Source organism: Theropithecus gelada, chromosome X, assembly GCF_003255815.1.
Source record: "Theropithecus gelada isolate Dixy chromosome X, Tgel_1.0, whole genome shotgun sequence".
Taxonomy (NCBI): domain Eukaryota; kingdom Metazoa; phylum Chordata; class Mammalia; order Primates; family Cercopithecidae; genus Theropithecus; species Theropithecus gelada.
The window spans coordinates 83,724,030-83,744,811 of NC_037689.1; the positions used below are offsets into that span (position 1 = coordinate 83,724,030).

Here is a 20,782-nt window from a genome sequence, read left to right on the forward strand (position 1 = left end):
ATGGTGGTGATGGCTGCACAACATTGTGAATGAACTTAAAGCCGTTGAATTGTATGCTTAAAATAATTAAAATGGTAAATTGTATGTTATGTATATATTACCACAATTTATTTTTAAAAAGAGGCCAAAGGACCAAAAAACCCAATAGAAAAATGAGAAAAGACATGGACAATTCACCAGCAAAAGGGATAAAAGTGGTCCTTAAACATAAGAAAAAATGCTCAAATTCACTCATAAGAAATACAAAGTAAAACAACACTGAGATAGCATTTCTCAACTATCAGACTGCCAAAAATTGAACAAGTATGACAATACATTCCATTGGTGAGGCTGTGGGGAAACAGGTTTTCTCATACACTGCTGGTAGGAATGCAAACTGGTACATCTCTTCTGGAGGTGAATATACCTTATAAAGGTACAAATGTACTTACCTTTTGTCCCAGCAATCCAACTTCTAGAAACCTACCCTTAAGATAAACCTCTGACAATACAAAAATATATACACACAAGTTATTCACTGCAGCATGTTTGTAATTGCAAAACATTGGAAACAACCTAAATGTGCATACATAGGAAAGGGGTTTAATTGATATGTATGGCACATGTCCACAATAAAAGTACTATGCACCTGCAAAAAAGAATGAGGAAGACTTCTCTGAACTGGTTAGAAATGATTTCCAGGAAATACTGAACAAAGCAAAGCCACAAAGAGTATAAAATCATTACATACAGTACTCTACCATTCATATGAGAAAAAAAGGTGATATAATAAAATACACAGGTATCTGCTCATTTGTACAAAAGAAATACAAGAAGGCTAAACCAGAAACTAAAGAGATGGGTTAAATACAGGGGTAGGGAGAATAATGGTAGAAAAGAGGCAGAAATAAGGGTGGGAAATAGGAATGGGAACACAGTTGCAGGGATGGAGAGGGAATGACATTTACCTCACTGAGTGTATCCTTTTTCCTTTTTGAAAAAAATTGTGGTACATGTATGCATTAAGTAGTTTCTCATCACCCACTCCCCTCAAACTTCCTACCTTTCCTAGTTGCCAATGTCAATTGTTCCATACTCTAGGTCCATGTGAACACATTATTTGGCTCCCACTTGTAAGTGAGAACATCCAGTATTTAACTTTGTGTTTCTAAGTTGTTACAATGTACATTATTCAGGTGATGGATACACTAAAAGCCCAGACTTCACCACTACACAACATCCATATAATAAAATTGCACTTACATCCCATAAATTTATACAAATACAAATTGGAAAATCATGGGAAACATATAAACATAAAACTTACCATCTTAATCACCTTTAAGTGTGCTATTCACTAGTGTTAAGTATATTCACATTGCTTGCTGTGAAACAGATCTCCAGAATGTTTTCATCTTGCAAAACTAAAATTCTATATCCATTAAACAACTTCCCTTTCCCACCTACCCCCCAGTTCCTGGTAACCATCATTCTACTTTGTTTTATGAATTTGACTACTTTAGATACCTCACATAAGTGGAATCGTACAGTATTTGTCTTTTTGTGACTGGCTTAGTTCACTTAGCATATCTTCAATGTCCACCCATGTTAGCAAGTGACAGGATTCCCTTCCTTTTTAAGGCTGAGTGATATTCTGTTGCATGTATACACCACATTTTATCAGGTCATATGTTGATAGACATTTGGGTTATTCTACCTCTTAACTATTGTGAATAGCGCCACTATGAACATGGTCGTGAAGAAATCTCTTTGAGACCTTGCTTTCAATTATTTTGGATATATACACAGAAGTGGGATTGCTGGATCATATGGTAAGTCTAGTTTTAATTTTTTCAGGAACCTCCATGCTGTTTTCCATAGTGGTTACATCATTTTACAATCCCACCAACAGTGTACAAGGTTTCCAATTTCTCTATATCTTCACATCTTTGTCAACACCTCTTATTTTCAGTTATTTATCTATTTATTTATATAATAGTAGCCATGCTAATGGGCATGAGGTGATATCGCACTGGGGTTTAATTTGCATCTCTCTGCTCTAAGTATATCCTTTTGCATAACTCTGACTCTTAGATCCATTATGTTTCACATACCTAAAATATAAACAAAAAAAAGTAACTAAGATTTCGGGGGAGAGTGCCTAAAAGGGAATACAAACAGTAACTGTGGGAAACGTTATCTTGCTTAGATTCTCTAAGCCTAAAGATAAAAAGAACTGTACAAAAATGCTGTAATCTATTTCATAAAAAGTATTTCCCACAGAGATATAGGCTAATAATTCTGAAACTACTTTATGTGTATAGTAGAACTGAACAAGTAAATAAATAGATTGCAGATGAGAGCTGGGTTTCTTACTGTTGGAGAAAGAAATTACAAGTAAGGAAAGGGGAAAAACCAAAATGAACCCTGTCACATTGGAATAGTATCAGAGGTGTCCGTATAAACTCATGGTTTGTAATATATATGCAGATAGATATATTCAAAAATATAGATGAAGGTGTATGTGTATGTTACTACACATGTAGACTGTTTCTGAGCTCTACCTGCTCAGAGTGCTTAGAAGCAGTAAAACTCTAGTAACAATAAACACAGCTGGCACTAGTACCCAAATCTTGGTTTCTAAACACAATTTTCCATCGACAAAAAAAGAAAGGAACTAGGGCTCCTTGGAGACATGGTTGATTCCAGAACTGGGGCAGGGAAAATACAAGATGAGTTTGGAAACTCTTGTAGAAATGATCAAAAACTTGAGAAGAGCCAACCTGAAGGAGCTCCTAATGGACAAAGCAGGAACAATTTGAGCAAAAAAACAAATAATAGTGCTGGATGTTAACCCATAGAATAAAATAAATATCCATGAATCTATACAAATATAACTAGATGTCAAACAAATGAGGAAAAAGAGACAGCTCTTCCTCACAACAGAATTCCAATTAATAAATTTCTGAGGCCAGAACCCATGCTCTTTCTGTTACATTAGGCTGCTTTAAACATAACTAAGTCCTAAATAGTCAGCAAAATTGGTAAGATCCTTACCTTGACACCAAGTGCTAGCAGAAACCAGGGAAAAACTATTATTAGGAAAAATAGCCTCTACTAGAATACACAATTAAAATTAATCTATGACTCTTACTTTATAGATCCAGGCAGGGTACCTCCATGGGCTTGTAGCAACAAGACTTGTAGCTGTTGTACCTGGGAGAAGCAAAGAAACATAATCAGCTAGCCACCAACCAAATGCTACTCATCCCTTGGCAGTAAAATTACCACAATTAGCAATAGGGTAATTTTACTAAATGTCTATGAAATCTAAGGCAAATAGCATATCTTAGATACTACCAAAGGCATCATACATAGTTGATGATCCAATAATAACAGGACAATCAGCATTACATGAACAACTATTAAGTAGAAGATGAGTTGTCCATTTTATCTACATCTTAATGAGTTTTTACTGAGCGCCTATTTTTCTTCTTCTTTTTTTTTTTTTTTGGAGACAGAGTCTTGCTCTGTCGCCCAGGCTGGAGTGCAGTGGCACTTCTGCCTCTCAGGTTCAAGTGATTCTCCTGCCTCAGCCTCCCAAGTAGCTGGGACTACCGGCGCCTGCCACCACATCCAGCTAATTTTTGTATTTTTTGTAGAGACAGGGTTTCACCATGTTGGCCAGCCTGGTCTTGAATTCCTGACCTCAATTGATCCGCTGACCTCATCCTCCCAGTGCGGAACTTACACATGTAAGCCACTGCTCCTGGTCTTGAGTACCTATTTTTCAAAATCAGTCTCAGCACTGGGCTAGACAATGTTCGGACATATAAAAATAAAATACGACTCCTACTCTCAAGTTTACAATCTAGTTAAGAAAGATAAGCCTAAAGTCTAAAATAGTAGGAAATAATACAAGACAGAATAAGCAAATTAACAAAAACCGAAATAGTCAAAGGGAGGCTTCATGTAGATGGATCTTAAACCAGAGCGCATGTATAAGCATCCTCTCCCATTCCCTCCTATGACACAAGGGGAGTTGTTCTCCCTCCCAAGACTGGTCTTCTTGCATGTGCTTTGGATTCCTACTCTTCTCGCCATCTTATGAATCTTACTCTGTTATCCCTTCTCTCTTCTATATTTTCAATTTCTCCCTTTCTATAAGATCCTTCCTATTAAGATTAAAACATGTTCAAGTCTCTCCTATCTTAAACAAAACAAAAGCGTCTTCCCCAACCCCACTTCCTATCTCCCTTACCCTATTTCTCTCTTTTTTCACAAAGTTTGAGAGAGTAATACACCAATTGCCTCCATTTTCTTTTGCTCGCCACTCGGTTGCTCCTCGACTAACTCCAGTATGACTGCCTACATCATTCCAATGAAATAACTTGCCCAAGTTACAAATGAGCTGCATGTCACCAAATCCAATGAGAATTTTCCAGTCTTCATTTTACTTGACTGACTGACTGGTAGCATTTGGCTTACAAGACACATTTTCCTGGTTTTCCTTCTATTCTTTTAACTCATCTTCTAAGTCTCCTTCTTGGTTCATCTTTGCTCCACTTGTCCTTTAAATGGTAAAGTCCCCCAAAGCCAGTAGGAGTTTTCTTACTTACATTCTCCTTATATTCTCTTCTGAATGTCTCATCTCTGCCTCTGGTTTCTATTACCTGAAACTGGTGACTTCCAAAATTACCTCAAGCACAGATCTTTCTGAACTTCAGACTTTTATATTCAACTATCTACCTGATATTTCCACTTAGTTGTCTGGTATCCTCAAACCTGGTGCTTTTCCAGTGTAACCCAGGTGAGTGAATATCCAGTTCCAAATGCCAGAAATCTGGGTGTCATTCCCTTATCTAATTCATTGGTTTCTTCTTTCTATCACCACTGCCAGCACTCTAAGTCCAAGTCATCATTATCTCTCGCTTAGACTACTGCAGTACCTTCTTAAATGATCCCCATGAATCTACTCTTGCTTTACTACATTTCTATATAGCAGCCAGGCCATTGTTTAAAAATATAAATTATCAAGTTACTACCTGGCTTAAATCCTTCTTAACATTGTCCATGAGTCCTGGATCAGTCCTCTGCTTTCCCTCTAGCCTTATCCTGGAATACAGGCACATCTCAGTTTATTGTGCTTCACTTTACTGCACCTCACAGATACTGTGTTTTTTTAATAAATTGAAGGTCTGTGGCAACCCTGAATTAAGCAAGACTATTGGCACCATTTTTCCAACAGCATATGCTCATTTCATGTCTCTGCGTCAACAATTTTTTAGCAATAAAGTATTTTTAAATTAAGGTATGTACATTGTTTTAAGACATAATGGTATTGCACATTTAATAGACTACAGTATAGTGTAAATATAACCTTCTATGCACTGGAAAACAAAAAAAATTGTGACTCACTTTATTGCAATATTTGCTTTATTGTGGTGGTCTGGAACCAAGCCCACAACATCCTTAAGGTAAGCCTGTACTCTTTCCTTGCTTTCTGCGCTCTAGCCACACTGGCATTCTTTGAGGTCTTCAAATGCACTGTACTTCTGTCCTATCTCAGATCCTTCCAGCACTTGCTATATGGCAAGTACTGTTCTAAGTGCTTTACATGTATTAACTCATTTAACCCTCATGAAAACCCTAAGAAGAAGGTATTATTATTATTTCTACTGTACAGATAGGGATACCAACGCACAGAGAACTTGCCCAAGGTACATAGCTAGTGAGTTACAGAGCTAAGATTTCAACATGGGCAGGCTAGTTGCAGTGTCAGTGCTCCTGGCCACTATACAGCTATCCCTATGTATATGCAGGGGATTGGTTCCCCTGCATATACATTTTTGTATACCCTGTGCATATACAAAAATGTACACACATAGTCCAGTCAGCCCTGCAGAATCCACATGTACAAAAAGTTTACACATGGGTTTCTCATTCTGCAAATATCATATTTTTGATCTGTGTTTGGTTGGACCAAACTCCTATTGTTCGAGAATCAACTGTACTTTGCCACCTATGTTTCTTCTCTCTAGAACTCTCTTCTTTGTTTTGTGCAGTGATTTATTTTCCTTCTTCTAGTCATGCCCACTTCTAATCTATTTTCTCTATACTTGCTAGAGTGATCTCCCCAAAACACACATTTCATCATGTCACCCTCCTACTTAAAACTCTTCAATGGCTCTTCACAGCTTTCAGGTTGAATTCCAAATTCTTTAACAAGTCATATAAGGAACTTCAGAATTTAGCCCTTGTCTACACCTCTCATCTCATCTCTCACTGCTCACTTCTTTATCAGTGAACTCTCCAGTGCTACCCCCAATCTTAAATGGACAGCAAACACGTTAATAGGAGTTATTTTAAGAGGTCCCCAAACTAACATGCCTAACCAACATCTCTAAACTTCTGATAGAGAAGAAACTGAGAAACAGAAGCTCTACCATTCCACTCACATACTTGTAATTTTTCCCGTCAAATTTTAAGTTCCTTATACCTGTTGCTTTAGATGATTAAGTTCAGCTGTCTGGGGATCAATATTAACAATAGGTTTGTTCTTGATTTTTCTTGCTCTGTCAGCATAGCGAAGGGTATTTAATGTTTCCTCTAGATTGGAGTCAGCGGGACTCACACAGGCTATCATAAGAGTATGGCTATTACCTCCTAGAGAATCTGAAAAAGAACAATAAAGAATAATGAAAGGAAATGAAATCAAACAAGTAGGATATAAGCAAAGCTGTCCATTCGGGTTGGTGACTTAAAATTCAGAGCTATAAGAAAACGTTCTTAATGTTTTTTATATTGAAACAATGGAAATATATAGATATCTAAGATTTCTGATGCGATATACATTTAAATCCTATTGCATGTGTCCCCATTCTCAAAAGGGATTGTGATTTTAGCAGTTAATCAGGTTAAAACAACTGGGGCCTGGCCTAAGTAAGTTAGGAGCCACTAGTGAAATTAAACATTCTTAGGATGCCCCCTCTAGGTGGATCTTAACTCTCCAGGGAATTCTGCTTAGCAGCACTAATAATTAAAGAAACAGTAACCAAATTCATTTTCAGGTGCAAAGTACAAAGTACAGTTGGTGCACCGCAGATTTCTTGGCTCTCAATGTCATATATGAAGACATTTTTCCATTATCTTAGAAACCTGCTTGCCAACAGCACTCTCTCATATTTATCAATTAGACAACTGTGTATGTCATAGTCCAAATAGCTGGCTTTTTACCTGTTTCATCTTTGCTTTCTCAGCACTATCATTTTGAGTTACTCTCTTATTTTTAGAGGCACTTTGGGCTTACCTTGAAGCAGTCGAGTCAACTTGGAATCTCTGTAGGGCACAAAGCCACCCTTTTTGTCATCTCCAAGAGCACTGATTACATTTCCCAAGCATAGGAGGCCTCGGTTAATATTAATACCTAATAGCAGGAAACGAAATTTAAATTGCTTGGTAACGCATCCAATATATACCGACATTTCTTCTGAGAAACAGAAAAGAAATTAAGACCCCATAAAAATATTGAGTCATCACAACAAATAAAGAGAATTTTAGACCAATATCCCTGATGAATATCGATACAAAAATCCTCAATAAAATACTGGCAAACCGAATCCAGCAGCACATCAAAAAGTTTATCCACCATGTTCAAGTGGGCTTCATCCCTGGGAATAAAGGCTGGTTCAACATACGCAAATCAATAAATGTAATCCAGCATATAAACAGAACCAAAGACAAAAAGCACATGATTATCTCAATAGACGCAGAAAAGGCCTTTGACAAAATTCAACAGCCCTTCATGCTAAAAACTCTCAATAAACTCAGTATTGATGGGACGTATCTCAAAATAATGAGCTATTTATGACAAACTCACAGCCAATATCATACTGAATGGGCAAAAACTGGAAGCATTCCCTTTGAAAACTGGCACAAGACAGGGATGCCCTCTCTCACCACTCCTATTCAACATAGTGTTGGAAGTTCTGGCCAGGGCGATCAGGCAGGAGAAAGAAATAAAGGGTATTCAATTAGGAAAAGAGGAAGTCACATTGTCCCTGCTTGCAGATGACACGATTGTATATTTAGAAAACCCCATTGTCTCAGCCCAAAATCTCCTTAAGCTGATAAGCAACTTCAGCAAAGTCTCAGGATACAAAATCAATGTGCAAAAATCACAAGCATTCTTATACACCAATAACAGACAAACAGAGAGCCAAATCATGAGTGAACTGCCATTCACAATTGCTTCAAAGAGAATAAAATACCTAGGCATCCAACTTACAAGGGGCCACTGCTCAACGAAATAAAAGAGGACACAAACAAATGGAAGAACATTCCATGCTCATGGAATCAATATCGTGAAAATGGCCATACTGCCCAAGGTTATTTATAGATTCAATGCCATCCCCATCAAGCTACCAATGACTTTCTTCACAGAATTGGAAAAAACTACTTTAAAGTTCATATGGAACCAAAAAAGCGCCCACATTGCCAAGACAATCCTAAGCCAAAAGAACAAAGCTGGAGGCACAACGCTACCTAACTTCAAACGATACTACAAGGCTACAGTAACCAAAACAGCAAGGTACTGGTACCAAAACAGACAGAACAGAGCCCTCAGAAATAATACCACACATCTACAACCATCTGATTTTTGACAAACCTGACAAAAACAAGAAATGGAGAAAGGATTCCCTATTTAATAAATGGTGCTGGGAAAACTGTCTAGCCATATGTAGAAAGCTGAAACTGGATCCCTTCCTTACACTTTATACAAAAATTAATTCAAGATGGATTAGAGACTTAAATGTTAGACCTAAAACCATAAAAACCCTAGAAGAAAACCTAGGCAATACCATTCAGGACATAGGCATGGGCAAGGACTTCATGTCTAAAACGCCAAAAGCAATGGCAACAAAAGCCAAAATTGACAAATGGGATCTAATTAAACTAAAGAGCTTCTGCACAGCAAAAGAAACTACCATCAGAGTGAACACGCAACCTACAGAATGGGAGAAAATTTTTGCAATCTACTCATCTGACAAAGGGCTAATATCCAGAATCTACAAAGAACTCAAACAAATTTACAAGAAAAAAACAACCCCATCAAAAAGTGGGCGAAGGATATGAACGGACACTTCTCAAAAGAAGACATTTATGCAGCCGACACATGAAAAAATGCTCATCATAACTGGCCATCAGAGAATCAAAACCACAATGGGATACCATCTCACACCAGTTAGAATGGCGATCATTAAAACGTCAGGAAACAACATGTGCTGGAGAGGATGTGGAGAAATAGGAACACTTTTACACTGTTGGTGGGAGTGTAAACTAGTTCAACCATTATGGAAGACAGTGTGTTGATTCCTCAAGGATCTAGAACTAGAAATACCATTTGACCCAGCCATCCCATTACTGGGTATATACCCAAAGGATTATAAATCATGCTGCATACAAAGACACACGCACACGTATGTTTACTGTGGCACTATTCACAATAGCAAAGACTTGGAACCAACCCAAATGTCCATCAATGATAGACTGGTTTAAGAAAATGTGGCACATATACACCATGGAATACTATGCAGTCATAAAAAAGGATGAGTTCATGTCCTTTGTAGGGGCATGGATGAAGCTGGAAACCATCATTCTGAGCAAACTATCGCAAGGACAAAAAACCAGACACCGCATGTTCTCACTCATAGGTGGGAATTGAATAATGAGAACACTTGGACACAGGAAGGGGAACATCACACACCGGGGCCTGTCGTGGGCTGGGGGGAGGTGGGAGGGATAGCATTAGGAGATACACCTAATGTAAATGACGAGTTAATGGGTGCAGCACACCAACATGGCACATGTATACGTATGTAACAAACCTGCATGTTGGGCACATGTACCCTAGAACTTAAAGTATAATAAAAAAAAAAGTATCCATCACTGCTATATTGAATATATAATATGTCATTAGACTTAAAAAAAATTGAGTCATCAATCTTGAGAAAACTTCTTAATGTTCACTTTTTGGAGTGCCTCTTTAAGTAAAGGACAAAGGTCCAAATGTTGGATATGTACGATTGAGTCCACTGGCACTTCTTGCCCTTTCCCATGGAAACAAAGCAGACAGATAAATAACTATCACCATGACAACCATCTGCATAGTTATTTACTTTTTATATCCATTATGATAATCTTTAAATTAATGCTGTGAAATTGGATGAACAGGGTTTCTTTTTTTTTTAACATATCATTATCATTATTTTCATTATCATTCTCATTTTACAGATAAAGAAAGAAGCTCAGAGGTTAAATGACCTGCCTAAGGTCAAACAGCTAGTAAGTGGTAGGCCTGAGATTCCATTTCAAGATTTCAGTCAAGTCCTATGCTCCTTTCATTATACCATACTGAAATACCTTTCCTACTGCAGCTTTAAAAAAGATAAAGATTATTTTCCAGTTTGTTTAATTCTGAGGTTTGCTTCTTAAACATTGTAATAACCTCTGAAGTCCTGCTGAAGCAACTAACTTCCCATTATTAGCCTTACTGTGGAAAAGCTATATCGTATAATAGTTAAGTGCAGTTGGTATCAAATAGGTTACAATCCTGGCTCTGTCACTGACTAGTTATATGATCTTGGGTTAAGTTCTTTCATAAAATGAGACAACCTTATTGGGTTGTGGTAGGGAATTAATTAAGATTCTATATATGAAGCAAAGTTAAATGATAAATAAATCATGCCATGGTTTGAATGTTTGCGTCTCCTCCAAAATTCATGTTCAAACTTATCCCCCAATGTAATAGTATTAGGATATAGGACCTTTAGGAGATCATTAGGCCATGAAATGTCTACCTTCATGGATGGGATTGGTGCCTGATAAGAGGACTGGAGAGAATTAGCTAGTTGCTTTTACCCTTCTGTCCCTTCTGCCACGTGTGGACACACCATTTATCCCTTTTCCCCATCTGCCATGTGAGGCTGCCAGGATGTCTGTCCTCACCAGTCATTGATTCTACTGGCACCATGACCCTGGACTTCTCAGCCTCCAGAATTGTGAGAAATAAATTTATACTGTTTCTAAATTACCCAGTCTAAGGTGTTTTGTTATAGCAGCACAAATGGACTAATATAAATGGTATCTTATTGTTAGCTCTACTCTACCTTTTATATAGCTATCCTTTGGAATTCCTTATAACATGAAACAATTATATTTATGAGATTCCGAACTCGAAATTCCTGACTGCATCCTACTATCCTTCCATTTCTTTGGATCCTGTTCTTCACCCTTTTTTTGGACTACCAATGTACTGACACTTTCTAATACTGTCAGTAGATCAGTCTCTTCTGGACCTTCAACTCTTGCTCTGAACCCTATGGTTGATAATTTCAATTACATTTTCCTAAGAACTCACTGGACATATGATCTCCTACCATTCTCACCATGTCAATTCTCAACCACAGGTTAAACCAACTGTGTGCGTGTATGTTTATTTGTAGGCTGCAATACTGAAGAAACAGCATAACCAAACAGATGAGATCCACTATAAACATGCTACCTAACCTTAGCTGAACCCTTGGTCAATTGATCATCTTTTCTTCCTCATTCCTACTTTACTAACTTTCTAATCTAACGAATCTAATTCACTATGGCAGCTATTATACAAACTCATCATTTTTAAGAATATAAACCTATCTTCACTTTCTAATGGTAGATGATTTCACCAAATACTTTATAGAGAAGAAAGTTATCAACAAGGGCTCCCCAACCTCCCCTCTCCTTACCTCACATTCATTCTTTTGCTATTACTTATTCCTTCATCCTGCCCCTTGTTTCAGAGGAAATAGCTGCCTTTGTTTTCAAGGTCCTGCCTTCTGCCTCTGTTTCTATTCCCTCCATTTCCTCTGGGACCCTGATCCCTTATCTTCTCCCTCTCTCTTAGATCTTCCACTTATTTTTTTCCTTCACTAATTCCTTCTTTTTAGCCTATACTCATGCTCAAATCTCTCTAATCTAAAACGAAAATAATTTTCTCAATTATCCCTTTGTTTTCCTCTTATTACCAACCAGAATGGGTACCGCTTATCCTCTCTAGGATGTGAAGGAAAGCCTGCTGAGATTTATCAAACCTGCCTGCTAATACCTGTAATAAATCCTATGTTAGTCCATTCTTGTCTTTTCCTTCCCTTTTTAGCCAAACAAAACATTGTGTTATTTTATTGGCCCATATCCCAACTAGATGTAAAGGAGAGACTGCTGAGGTTTTTCAAAGCTGCTGAGCAAAACTTCCATCTATAGTTTCATATAGGAACAAAACAAAATTCCGGATGAACCCTGAGAAGAATCTATGGCAATGATCCAAGCAAGAACCATAGACTTAAGGATAAAGTGGGTGTTTTTTTTCCCTTCTTCTTCAAATGAGAGTTGGGGCTCAAGAATAGAAAAGAGCTAAGAGACATGAATGTTTCTCTAGAAATAAATCACCACAAAACAGGATTTGATTTCCTGTTGTTAAGACATTAAAATGATAAATTATTGACAAAGATGGAGTATATATCACAAAGATGGGGAAGAACATATTTGCAGAGACTTAAAAGTTCTGATTAAGGACAGCTATGAAGAAAAATGAAGTTTTCTCTGGAAGAATGAGAACAGATCAAGTAAGGAGAGTCAAAAATGCTACTTAATACCTTTGGGTGTTTGTTCACTATGGCAACAAATAAATAATAAAGGAGAGATTTTAACTTTAAAAGAGAAATATAACTTAACAGCTATCATGGAGGCACATTACAATAGTTTTACAGCTGGAATAGAAAAGCATATTTGTAAGAAAAAAGAAAACTGAGGCAGGAGAGAAATGAAGTAGATCTATATGCAGAGGTTCTCAACTGGAGGCAATTCTGCTTCACAGAGGACATCTGGCAATATCTGGAGACATTCTGGTTGTCACAACTTAGGAGTGGGGTATGTGTGCTACTGGCGTCCAGTGGGTAAAGGCCAAAGATGTTGTAAAACATCCTACAATGCACAGGATAGCCTCCTTCCCCGTAAACAATTATTTGATCCAAAATATTAATGGTGCCACAGCTGGGAAACCCTGCTCTATGTGTGAAGAAAATATGTATGGGCCTAAAGCAGGTAGCATGGCTGAATAAATGAGGGTGAAAAACAGAAGTATGCTATGATAGATGGTCTGCCTGGTCAAAGAGAAAGGGAATGATTGTTACTGAAATGGATCACAAAACGTATAAAGGCAATCAGTGATAGGGGATACAGCAGGAAAGGCACTTGATTAGGAGAGAGAATCTTAGTTAAAATTCTGCCTCTGCCACTTACCAATGTGTATAATACTGAACTAGCCACTGAAACTTTCTTTTATCCATAAAACAGGGATAATACCGATCTTACCTAATGGGACTGGGATAAAACTCAAATGTGATTTGTAAAGGGTTATCTATATTTAAGTTATTATTAACATAGTAGAAAAACTTGGATAATCTGAATACTTACTAAGTCACATGAGGCTGAAAGCAGAGTACTTGATAAATCCCTTATCTACTCTGCTGACTGTTTATTTACCCAAAAGATACTACGAGTGAAGAATAAAATGACTGTTTTGGCCTTCAAGTTGACACACAAGGAAGAATTGATTATAGAAGTAAAAAGATGGGAATCTGATTGAAGGATACCAAGGAGCACAGTCAGACATCAGTGTCCCAGACTTTAAGAAAATAATCTTCAAAATTCAGGAAAAAAGATAGTTAGGATCCCAGGAACAGAATGTCTAAAGGGGAAAATAACAAAAAAAAAGAAGGCTTTCAAAAAATAAAATTATAATTAGTCATAAATTATTCTAATAAAATATCAATGTAGCTACACAGGAACGGGCTTTCAAATAACTTCATATATAAAAAGAACATATACAGCATTATGGGAAATTCTACTCAAACATAGGAAACTGAACACCAGCGTATCTCTCCTGTTCCTCCTAAGACACCACTAAAAAGAATAAAAAATGTACTAACCCACTAGATCACAGAGCACAGAAGAGGAAATATAGTAGGCACAAGGTTGCAACATATTTTTAGAGTACAGATTAAGAAGCAATAACTGACTTAGCAAGATGGAATAAGCCTTAACTTAAAGTGTTTGCAGAGGGAAAATAATGATAATGATAGTGATAAAAACAGCTAAGTTTATACAATGTTTATAGTACTGTTCAAGGTACTGTATACATATTAACTAATTCAATTTTCACAAGTCCTATAAAGGAGATATTATAATTATCCCTGTTTTGACAGATATGAAAGTTGAGGCACAAATAAGTTAGGTAACTAGACCAAAGTCACCCAGCTACTAAGTGGCAGTCAGAATGCAAATGTAGGCAGTATGGTTCCAAAGTCCATGGAGTCTTAATCTCTGTGCTCTAGGGAAGGAACCTACTTTGTTCACTTGGCACCAGGTTCTGCAGAAACAGGAGAACCTTAGGGTTAAAAAGATGGAGGTGGTAGAAAATCTATATGATATACAGAACTCCTGGACTCTCAAGTCTCCTTTCCAGAGCCATGCAACTACTGTGTCCTCCATTCTCAATCTCCCAGTCTACTTTATGGGATATGCTTTCTATATTTGCCCATTAAATGTTGATACTCTCTGGGAACTGTCTTAAGCTCTTTTGTTATTATATATACTCTCTTTGTGGGATCTCATCCATGCCTAGAGTGCCAATAAATACCTATATACTAATGACTCCCTAAATATATATGTTCAAACCAGACTCTTTCCTGACGTCCAAATCTGTATTATGACTACCTACTGAATCCCTCTAGTGGACTATGCCCACGTGGCATGGCACAAAAACATTGAAAAAAACAGAATTTATCTTTCCATGCAAACCTATTCCAATTCCAGCACTGTTCCTTTCAATTATCTCACCATCTAACCTGTCACCAAACCAACAGCAAATCTGAGTCATCTTGGACACTTCCTCTTTTCTCACCCCACACGTCCAAATCCTTTATTCATTGTGCTACATATTAGAGACACAAAGATGAATAAGTCAAAATCCCTACTCTCAAGGAGTTCATAGTCTAAAGGGAAAGAGAGACATACAAACAAATAATTGCAAATACAATGTTAGAGGAAGAGATACATGTGGTTAAGATGGGTTCTCTTAGGAGAGAGTGGTAAGCTTTACCTGGGAAGGTAAAAGGCAGCTTCAGAGAATTAAAGTTAGAGCTGAAATGTGAAAGATGACTAGGACAATGATAATGGAGGAGGGAAGAGTAGGAAAGAAGAGAGTTAAGGGCATTCTAGGCAGAGGAAGCGGCATATGCCAAGGCACATGTTTGTGTGAGAACACAATACATTTAGGAATTACAAGTAGTTCAATATGAGTACAATGCAAGTTATGAGATGGAGAGAGATAAACAATGAGGCCAGGGAACAGATCATAAAGGGCCTTATATGTCATGGCCAAGTATTTGTATTTATCCTATAGGACTGTGGTTTTCAAATCGTACTCCTCAGAACCTTAGGGATAATTCAGGGAGCCCTAGAGATACTTGAGTTTCTACAAATAACAATTTGGATTTTGTTTTAAATATTATTTTTTTGTTGTGGTAGAATATACATGACATAAAATTTACCATTTTAACCATTTTTATTTATTTATTCATTAACTTTTGTTTTCAGTTCAGAGGTACATGTGCATGTTACAGGGGCTTGGTATATAGATTATTTTGTCACCCAGGTTATAAGCATAGTACCCAATAGGTAGATTTTTGATCCTCTCCCTCCTCTCATGCTTCACCCTCAAGTAGGACATGGTGTTTGCTGTTCCCCTCTTTGTGTCCATGTGTTCTTAACGTTCTCACTTATAAGTGAGAACATGCGTAATTGGTTTTCTGTTCCTGCGTTAATTCACTTAAGATAATGGCCTCTAGTTCCATCCATGTTGCTGCAAAGGACATGATCTTGTTTTATTTTATAGCTGCATAGTCTTCCATGGTGTATATGTACCACATTTTCTTTATCTGGTCTATTGTTGATGGGTATTTAGGTTGATTCCATGTCTTTGCTACTGCGAGTAGTGCTTCAGTGAACACACATGTGCATGTGTCTTCATGGTAGAATGATTTATTTTCCTTTGGATATTGTATTACTCCATTTTCACACTGCTATAAAGACATACCCAAGACTGGGTAATTTATGAAGGAAAGAGTTTTAATTGACTCACAGTACTGCATGGCTGGGAAAGCCTCAGGAAACTTACAATAATCGCAGAAGGGGAGGTAGGCACCTTCTTCATCAAGTGGCAGGAGAGAGAGGTGAAGTGCAAGCACAGGAAAAACTGCCACTTTTAAAACCATCAGATCTCCTGAGACTCACTCACTATCAAGAGAACAGCATGGGGAAACTGCCCCCCATAATCCAATCACTGTCCTCCAGGTTCCTCCCTTAACACATGGAGATTACAATTTGAGATGAGATTTGGGTGAGGACATAGAGTATATATTCAATAATGGGGTTGCTGAGTTGAATGGTAGTTCTGTTTTAAGTTCTTTGAGAAATCACCACACTGCTTTCCACAATGGCTGAACTAATTTACATTCTAACTAGCAGTGGATAAGTATTCCCTTTTCTCCACAACCTTGCCAGCATCTGTTATTTTTTGACTTTTTAGTAATAGCCGTTCTGACTGGTGTGAGATAGCATCTCACTGTGGTTTTGATCTGCATTTCTCTAATGATTACTGATGTTGAGGATTTTTTGATATGCTTGTTGGTCATGTGTATGTCTTCTTTTGAAAAGTGATTGTTACAACCCATAGAGTGGGAGAAAATCTTCACAAACTATACAGCTGACAAAGGACTAATATCCAGAATCTACAAGGAACTCAAACAAATCAGCAAGAAAAAAACAAATACTCCCATCAAAAAAGTGAGCAAAGGACATGAACAGACACTTCTCAAAAGAAGATATACAAACAGCCAACAAATGCATGAAAAACTGCTCAACATCACTAATCATCAGGGAAATGAAAATTAAAACCACAATGAAATACCACGTTACTCCTGCAAGAATGGCCACATAATTAGTAAAAGTCAAAAAACAATAGATGTTGTTGTGGATGTGGTGGAAAGGGAACAACACTTTTACACTGCTGGTGGGAATGTATATTAGTACAACCACTATGGAAAACAGTATGGAGATTACTTAAAGAACTAAAAGTAGAACTACCATTCAATCCAGCAATCCCACTACTGGGTATCTACCTAAAGGAAAAGAAGTCATTATATGAAAAAGACACGCACATGTATTGTTTATAGCAGTACAATTAGCAATTGCAAAAATATGGAACCAACCTAAGTGCCCAGTGACTAACCGGTGGATAAAGAAAACGTGGTAAATATACACATTGAATACTACTCCGGCATAAAAAGGAATGAAATAATGTCTTTTGCAGCAACTTGGATGGAGCTGGAGGCCTTTATTGTAAATGAAGTAACCCAGGAATGGAAAACCAAGTATTGTATGTTTTCACTTATAAGTGGGAGCTAAGCTACAAAGACACAGAGCCATAAGAATGACATAGTGGACTTTGGGGACTCAGGCCAGGGGGAGGGTTGATAGGGGTGAGGGATAAAAGACTACATATTGGGTATAGTATACACTCCTCAGGTGATGGGCACACTACAATCTCAGAAATCACCACTAAAGAACTTATCTATGTAACCAAAAACCACCTCTACCTTGAAACTATTGAAATAAAAAAATTAAAAAAAATAATGGCCAGGCACGGTGGCTTATGCCTGTAATCCCAGCACTTTGGGGAGCCGAAGTGGGTGGATTGCTTGAGCCCAGGAGTTCTAGACCAGCGTGGGCAATGCGGCGAAATCCTACCACTACCTAAAATACAAAAATTAGCTGGGCGTGGTAGTGTGCACCTGTAGTCCCAGCTACTCAGGAAGCTGAGGTGGGAGAATCACTTGAGCCTGGGAGGTCAAGGCTGCAGTGAGCCAAGATTGTGCCACTGCACTCCAGCTTGGGTGACAGAGTGAGACTCTGTCTTAAGAAAAAAACAAAGAAATTGTGATCACAAAAATAGCTATAATATTCTTATGGCTTTAACATTGACTTAATGTTATACATTTGAACTTATATATTTACATGAATTTAAAATGCTTTTTAATCTATTTCAAATGTTAGAATTTGTTATAAGGTTTTATTTTTTAAAAAGCTCCTATGCTTTTAAAAGAAGGCAGATTAAAATCTGTTGTAGACAATGGGAAACAAACAAAAGGTTTTAAAGAGGATGGAAACATGACCAACTTCGGATTTTATAAGTATTACTTTGTCCAGGAGTTCACAACCAGCCAGGGCAACACTGCAAAACCCTGTCTCTACAGAAAATACAAAAATTTGCTGGGGACAGTGGCATAGACTCACAGTCCCAGTTACTCAGGAGGTTGAGGTGCAAGGATGGCTTCAGCCCAGGAGGTTGAGGCTGCAGTGAGCCGTGATCACACCACTGCACTCCAGCCTAGGCGACAGAGTGAGACCCTGTCTCAAGAAAAATAAATATTAAGTATGACTTTGTTGGTCATTTGGAAGGTGGACTTGGGAGTAAAAAACTGGTATTTAAAAAACTCTTTACCATTCTTTTCTTTTTTCAAATGATTTTATTTACCAGAATGCACAATTTTTAAAATATGCAAATAAAAAGCTTAAAACCTTGAAAAAAAGAAAGAAAACATTTAGAAGGTTATTTTAATGGTTCAGATGACAGAACTCTGAGAACTGCAGCAGTGGAAAAGGAATGAAGGATATAGAAGTCAGAAGCACTTAAGGCATAAACATGACATGGCTAAGCTAACTTCTGGATGTGAAAGGTGAGAAAAGAGAATGCGTAAAGTCACATACTAATATTCCAGGAATAAAGTACATATTTATTCTCCTAGCCAGACAACAGTTATAGAATACCTACTGTGTGTAAGGCACAGTGCGGGGCACACATAGCAGGAAAATAAGAAATGGTCTCTGCTTTTAAGGAACTCAAAGTCTAATGGGGGAAACAGATAATTAAATAATTACATGAAAAGAAACACTATGAGAAAGAGGTAACTTTATCTTGATGAGGCTTTGGGTTATAGGCTTTTGGGTAAATGCATTTGTCAAAACCCAGCTAATATACACTTAAAATTTGTGCTTTTCATTGTACATCTTATATTAAGAATATAAATATTGGTCGGGCATGGTGGCTCATGCCTGTAATCCCAGGACTCTGGGAGGCCGAGGCGGATCACCTGAGGTCAGGAGTTCAAAACCAGCCTGCTCAACATGGTGAGACCCTGTATCTACTAAAAATACAAAAATTAGCCAGACATGGTGGTGCAGATCTGAAGTCCCAGCTACTTGAGAGGCTGAGGCAGAAGAATCGCCTGAACCTGGTAGGCCGAGGTTGCAGTGAGCCAAGACTGAGCCACTGCACTCTAGCCTGGGAAACAGAGCAAGACTCGGTCTCAAAAAATAAATAAATAAATATTAAATGCCAGTTAATAATAAGCAAGCTGAAGTAGTTAGGAGGAAGTATATTAATTTGTGCAATTTACTTTAAAATGTGTTTTTAAAATGAATATAGATTGACAAATGGATAGATGGACAGATATGTGATAAAGCAAATACAGTAAAATGTTAATTTTACTATAGGTATAGGGGTATTGTAAAATCAACTTGAAGTAACTTTGAAAATTTTTATCAACAAATGTTAGAAAAAACCCACTATGTGAGCATGAATTTATGGAAAGATCTTGACCGAGAGCAGAGGTTTCATAGGTGGGTAACATCTGAATTGTGAATTGAAATATTAGTAGGAGTTTCCAGGCAGACCAAAAGGGAGAAAGAACTCAGGCATTCAGTGAGGACCTATGGCATGTCAGGCGCTATGCCGGGGCCTAGGGATTCAAAGATGAATATGACTCAGTTCTTGCCTTTGATTGGCTTGCTGTCTACTGGGGAAGTCAGGTAGTTAAGGAGATGACTGTAATACATGGTTGGGGCAGTGTTAGTGTAGAAGAGAGGTAAGCACTAGATAAGGGGTACCTACTCCGCATTGGGGGAATTGAGGTGGTCAAACAAAGTTTCTTTAAGGGGATGAAATTGGGACTGAGTGCAAAATTGAATAAGCCACATGAAGATAGAGGGAAGGCACTTCTGCAGAGGGAACAGAATGCACAAAGACACATAGATGAGAGAGTATGAGGCACACTTAGTATGGCTAAGCAGATTGCAAGTAAAGAGTGGGGAGAGGAAAAGCTAGCCAGGGAGGGCAGGCTAGAGCAAAAAGGCCGTAAGGAAGCAGCATGGTGCAAACTGAGGAGCTCTGGAAGAGCTCTTAGCAGGGAGACACAGTTTAGGAAGAATACTCTGGCTGCTGATTGGTTGATGACTTGAAAGCATACCTAACTGAAGACAGGGAGACTAGTTCTTGTTATAATCAAAAAAATGATGAGGGCCTGACATAAGATAGTGGTAGTAGGGATAGAGAAAAGAGAGTGAGGTGAAAGAGGAAAAGTTAGGACTGACAGGTCTCAGTGACTGATGAGATTGGGGAAAGGAGTCAGAGTAAAAAAAAAAAAAAAAAAAAAAGGGAGTATAGAACAATGCCCCAGTTTCTGTCTTGGGTGACTGGGTGGATGTTGATATTATTCACTGCAGCTGATGGAGGGACCAGTTTAACCGCAACAGGGAGGAATGAGGAGTTCAGTTTTAGACATGTGGAATGGGAGGTGCCTGT

The 20,782-nt window shown here is 37.9% G+C and overlaps 1 protein-coding gene across 2 annotated transcripts in view; it reads right to left on the reverse strand.

Moving 5' to 3' along the window:
* Nucleotides 1-20,782, reverse strand: part of KIF4A (kinesin family member 4A) — a 130,618-nt gene that overhangs the window by 76,282 nt on the left and 33,554 nt on the right. For both annotated transcript variants that reach the window (XM_025372390.1, XM_025372391.1), the window contains exons 8-10: nt 7,289-7,405; nt 6,479-6,654; nt 3,134-3,195 (exon numbers count right to left, since the gene is read on the reverse strand). In XM_025372390.1, the coding sequence (XP_025228175.1) occupies nt 3,134-3,195; nt 6,479-6,654; nt 7,289-7,405 (355 nt within the window). The remainder of the gene's footprint in view (nt 1-3,133; nt 3,196-6,478; nt 6,655-7,288; nt 7,406-20,782) is intronic.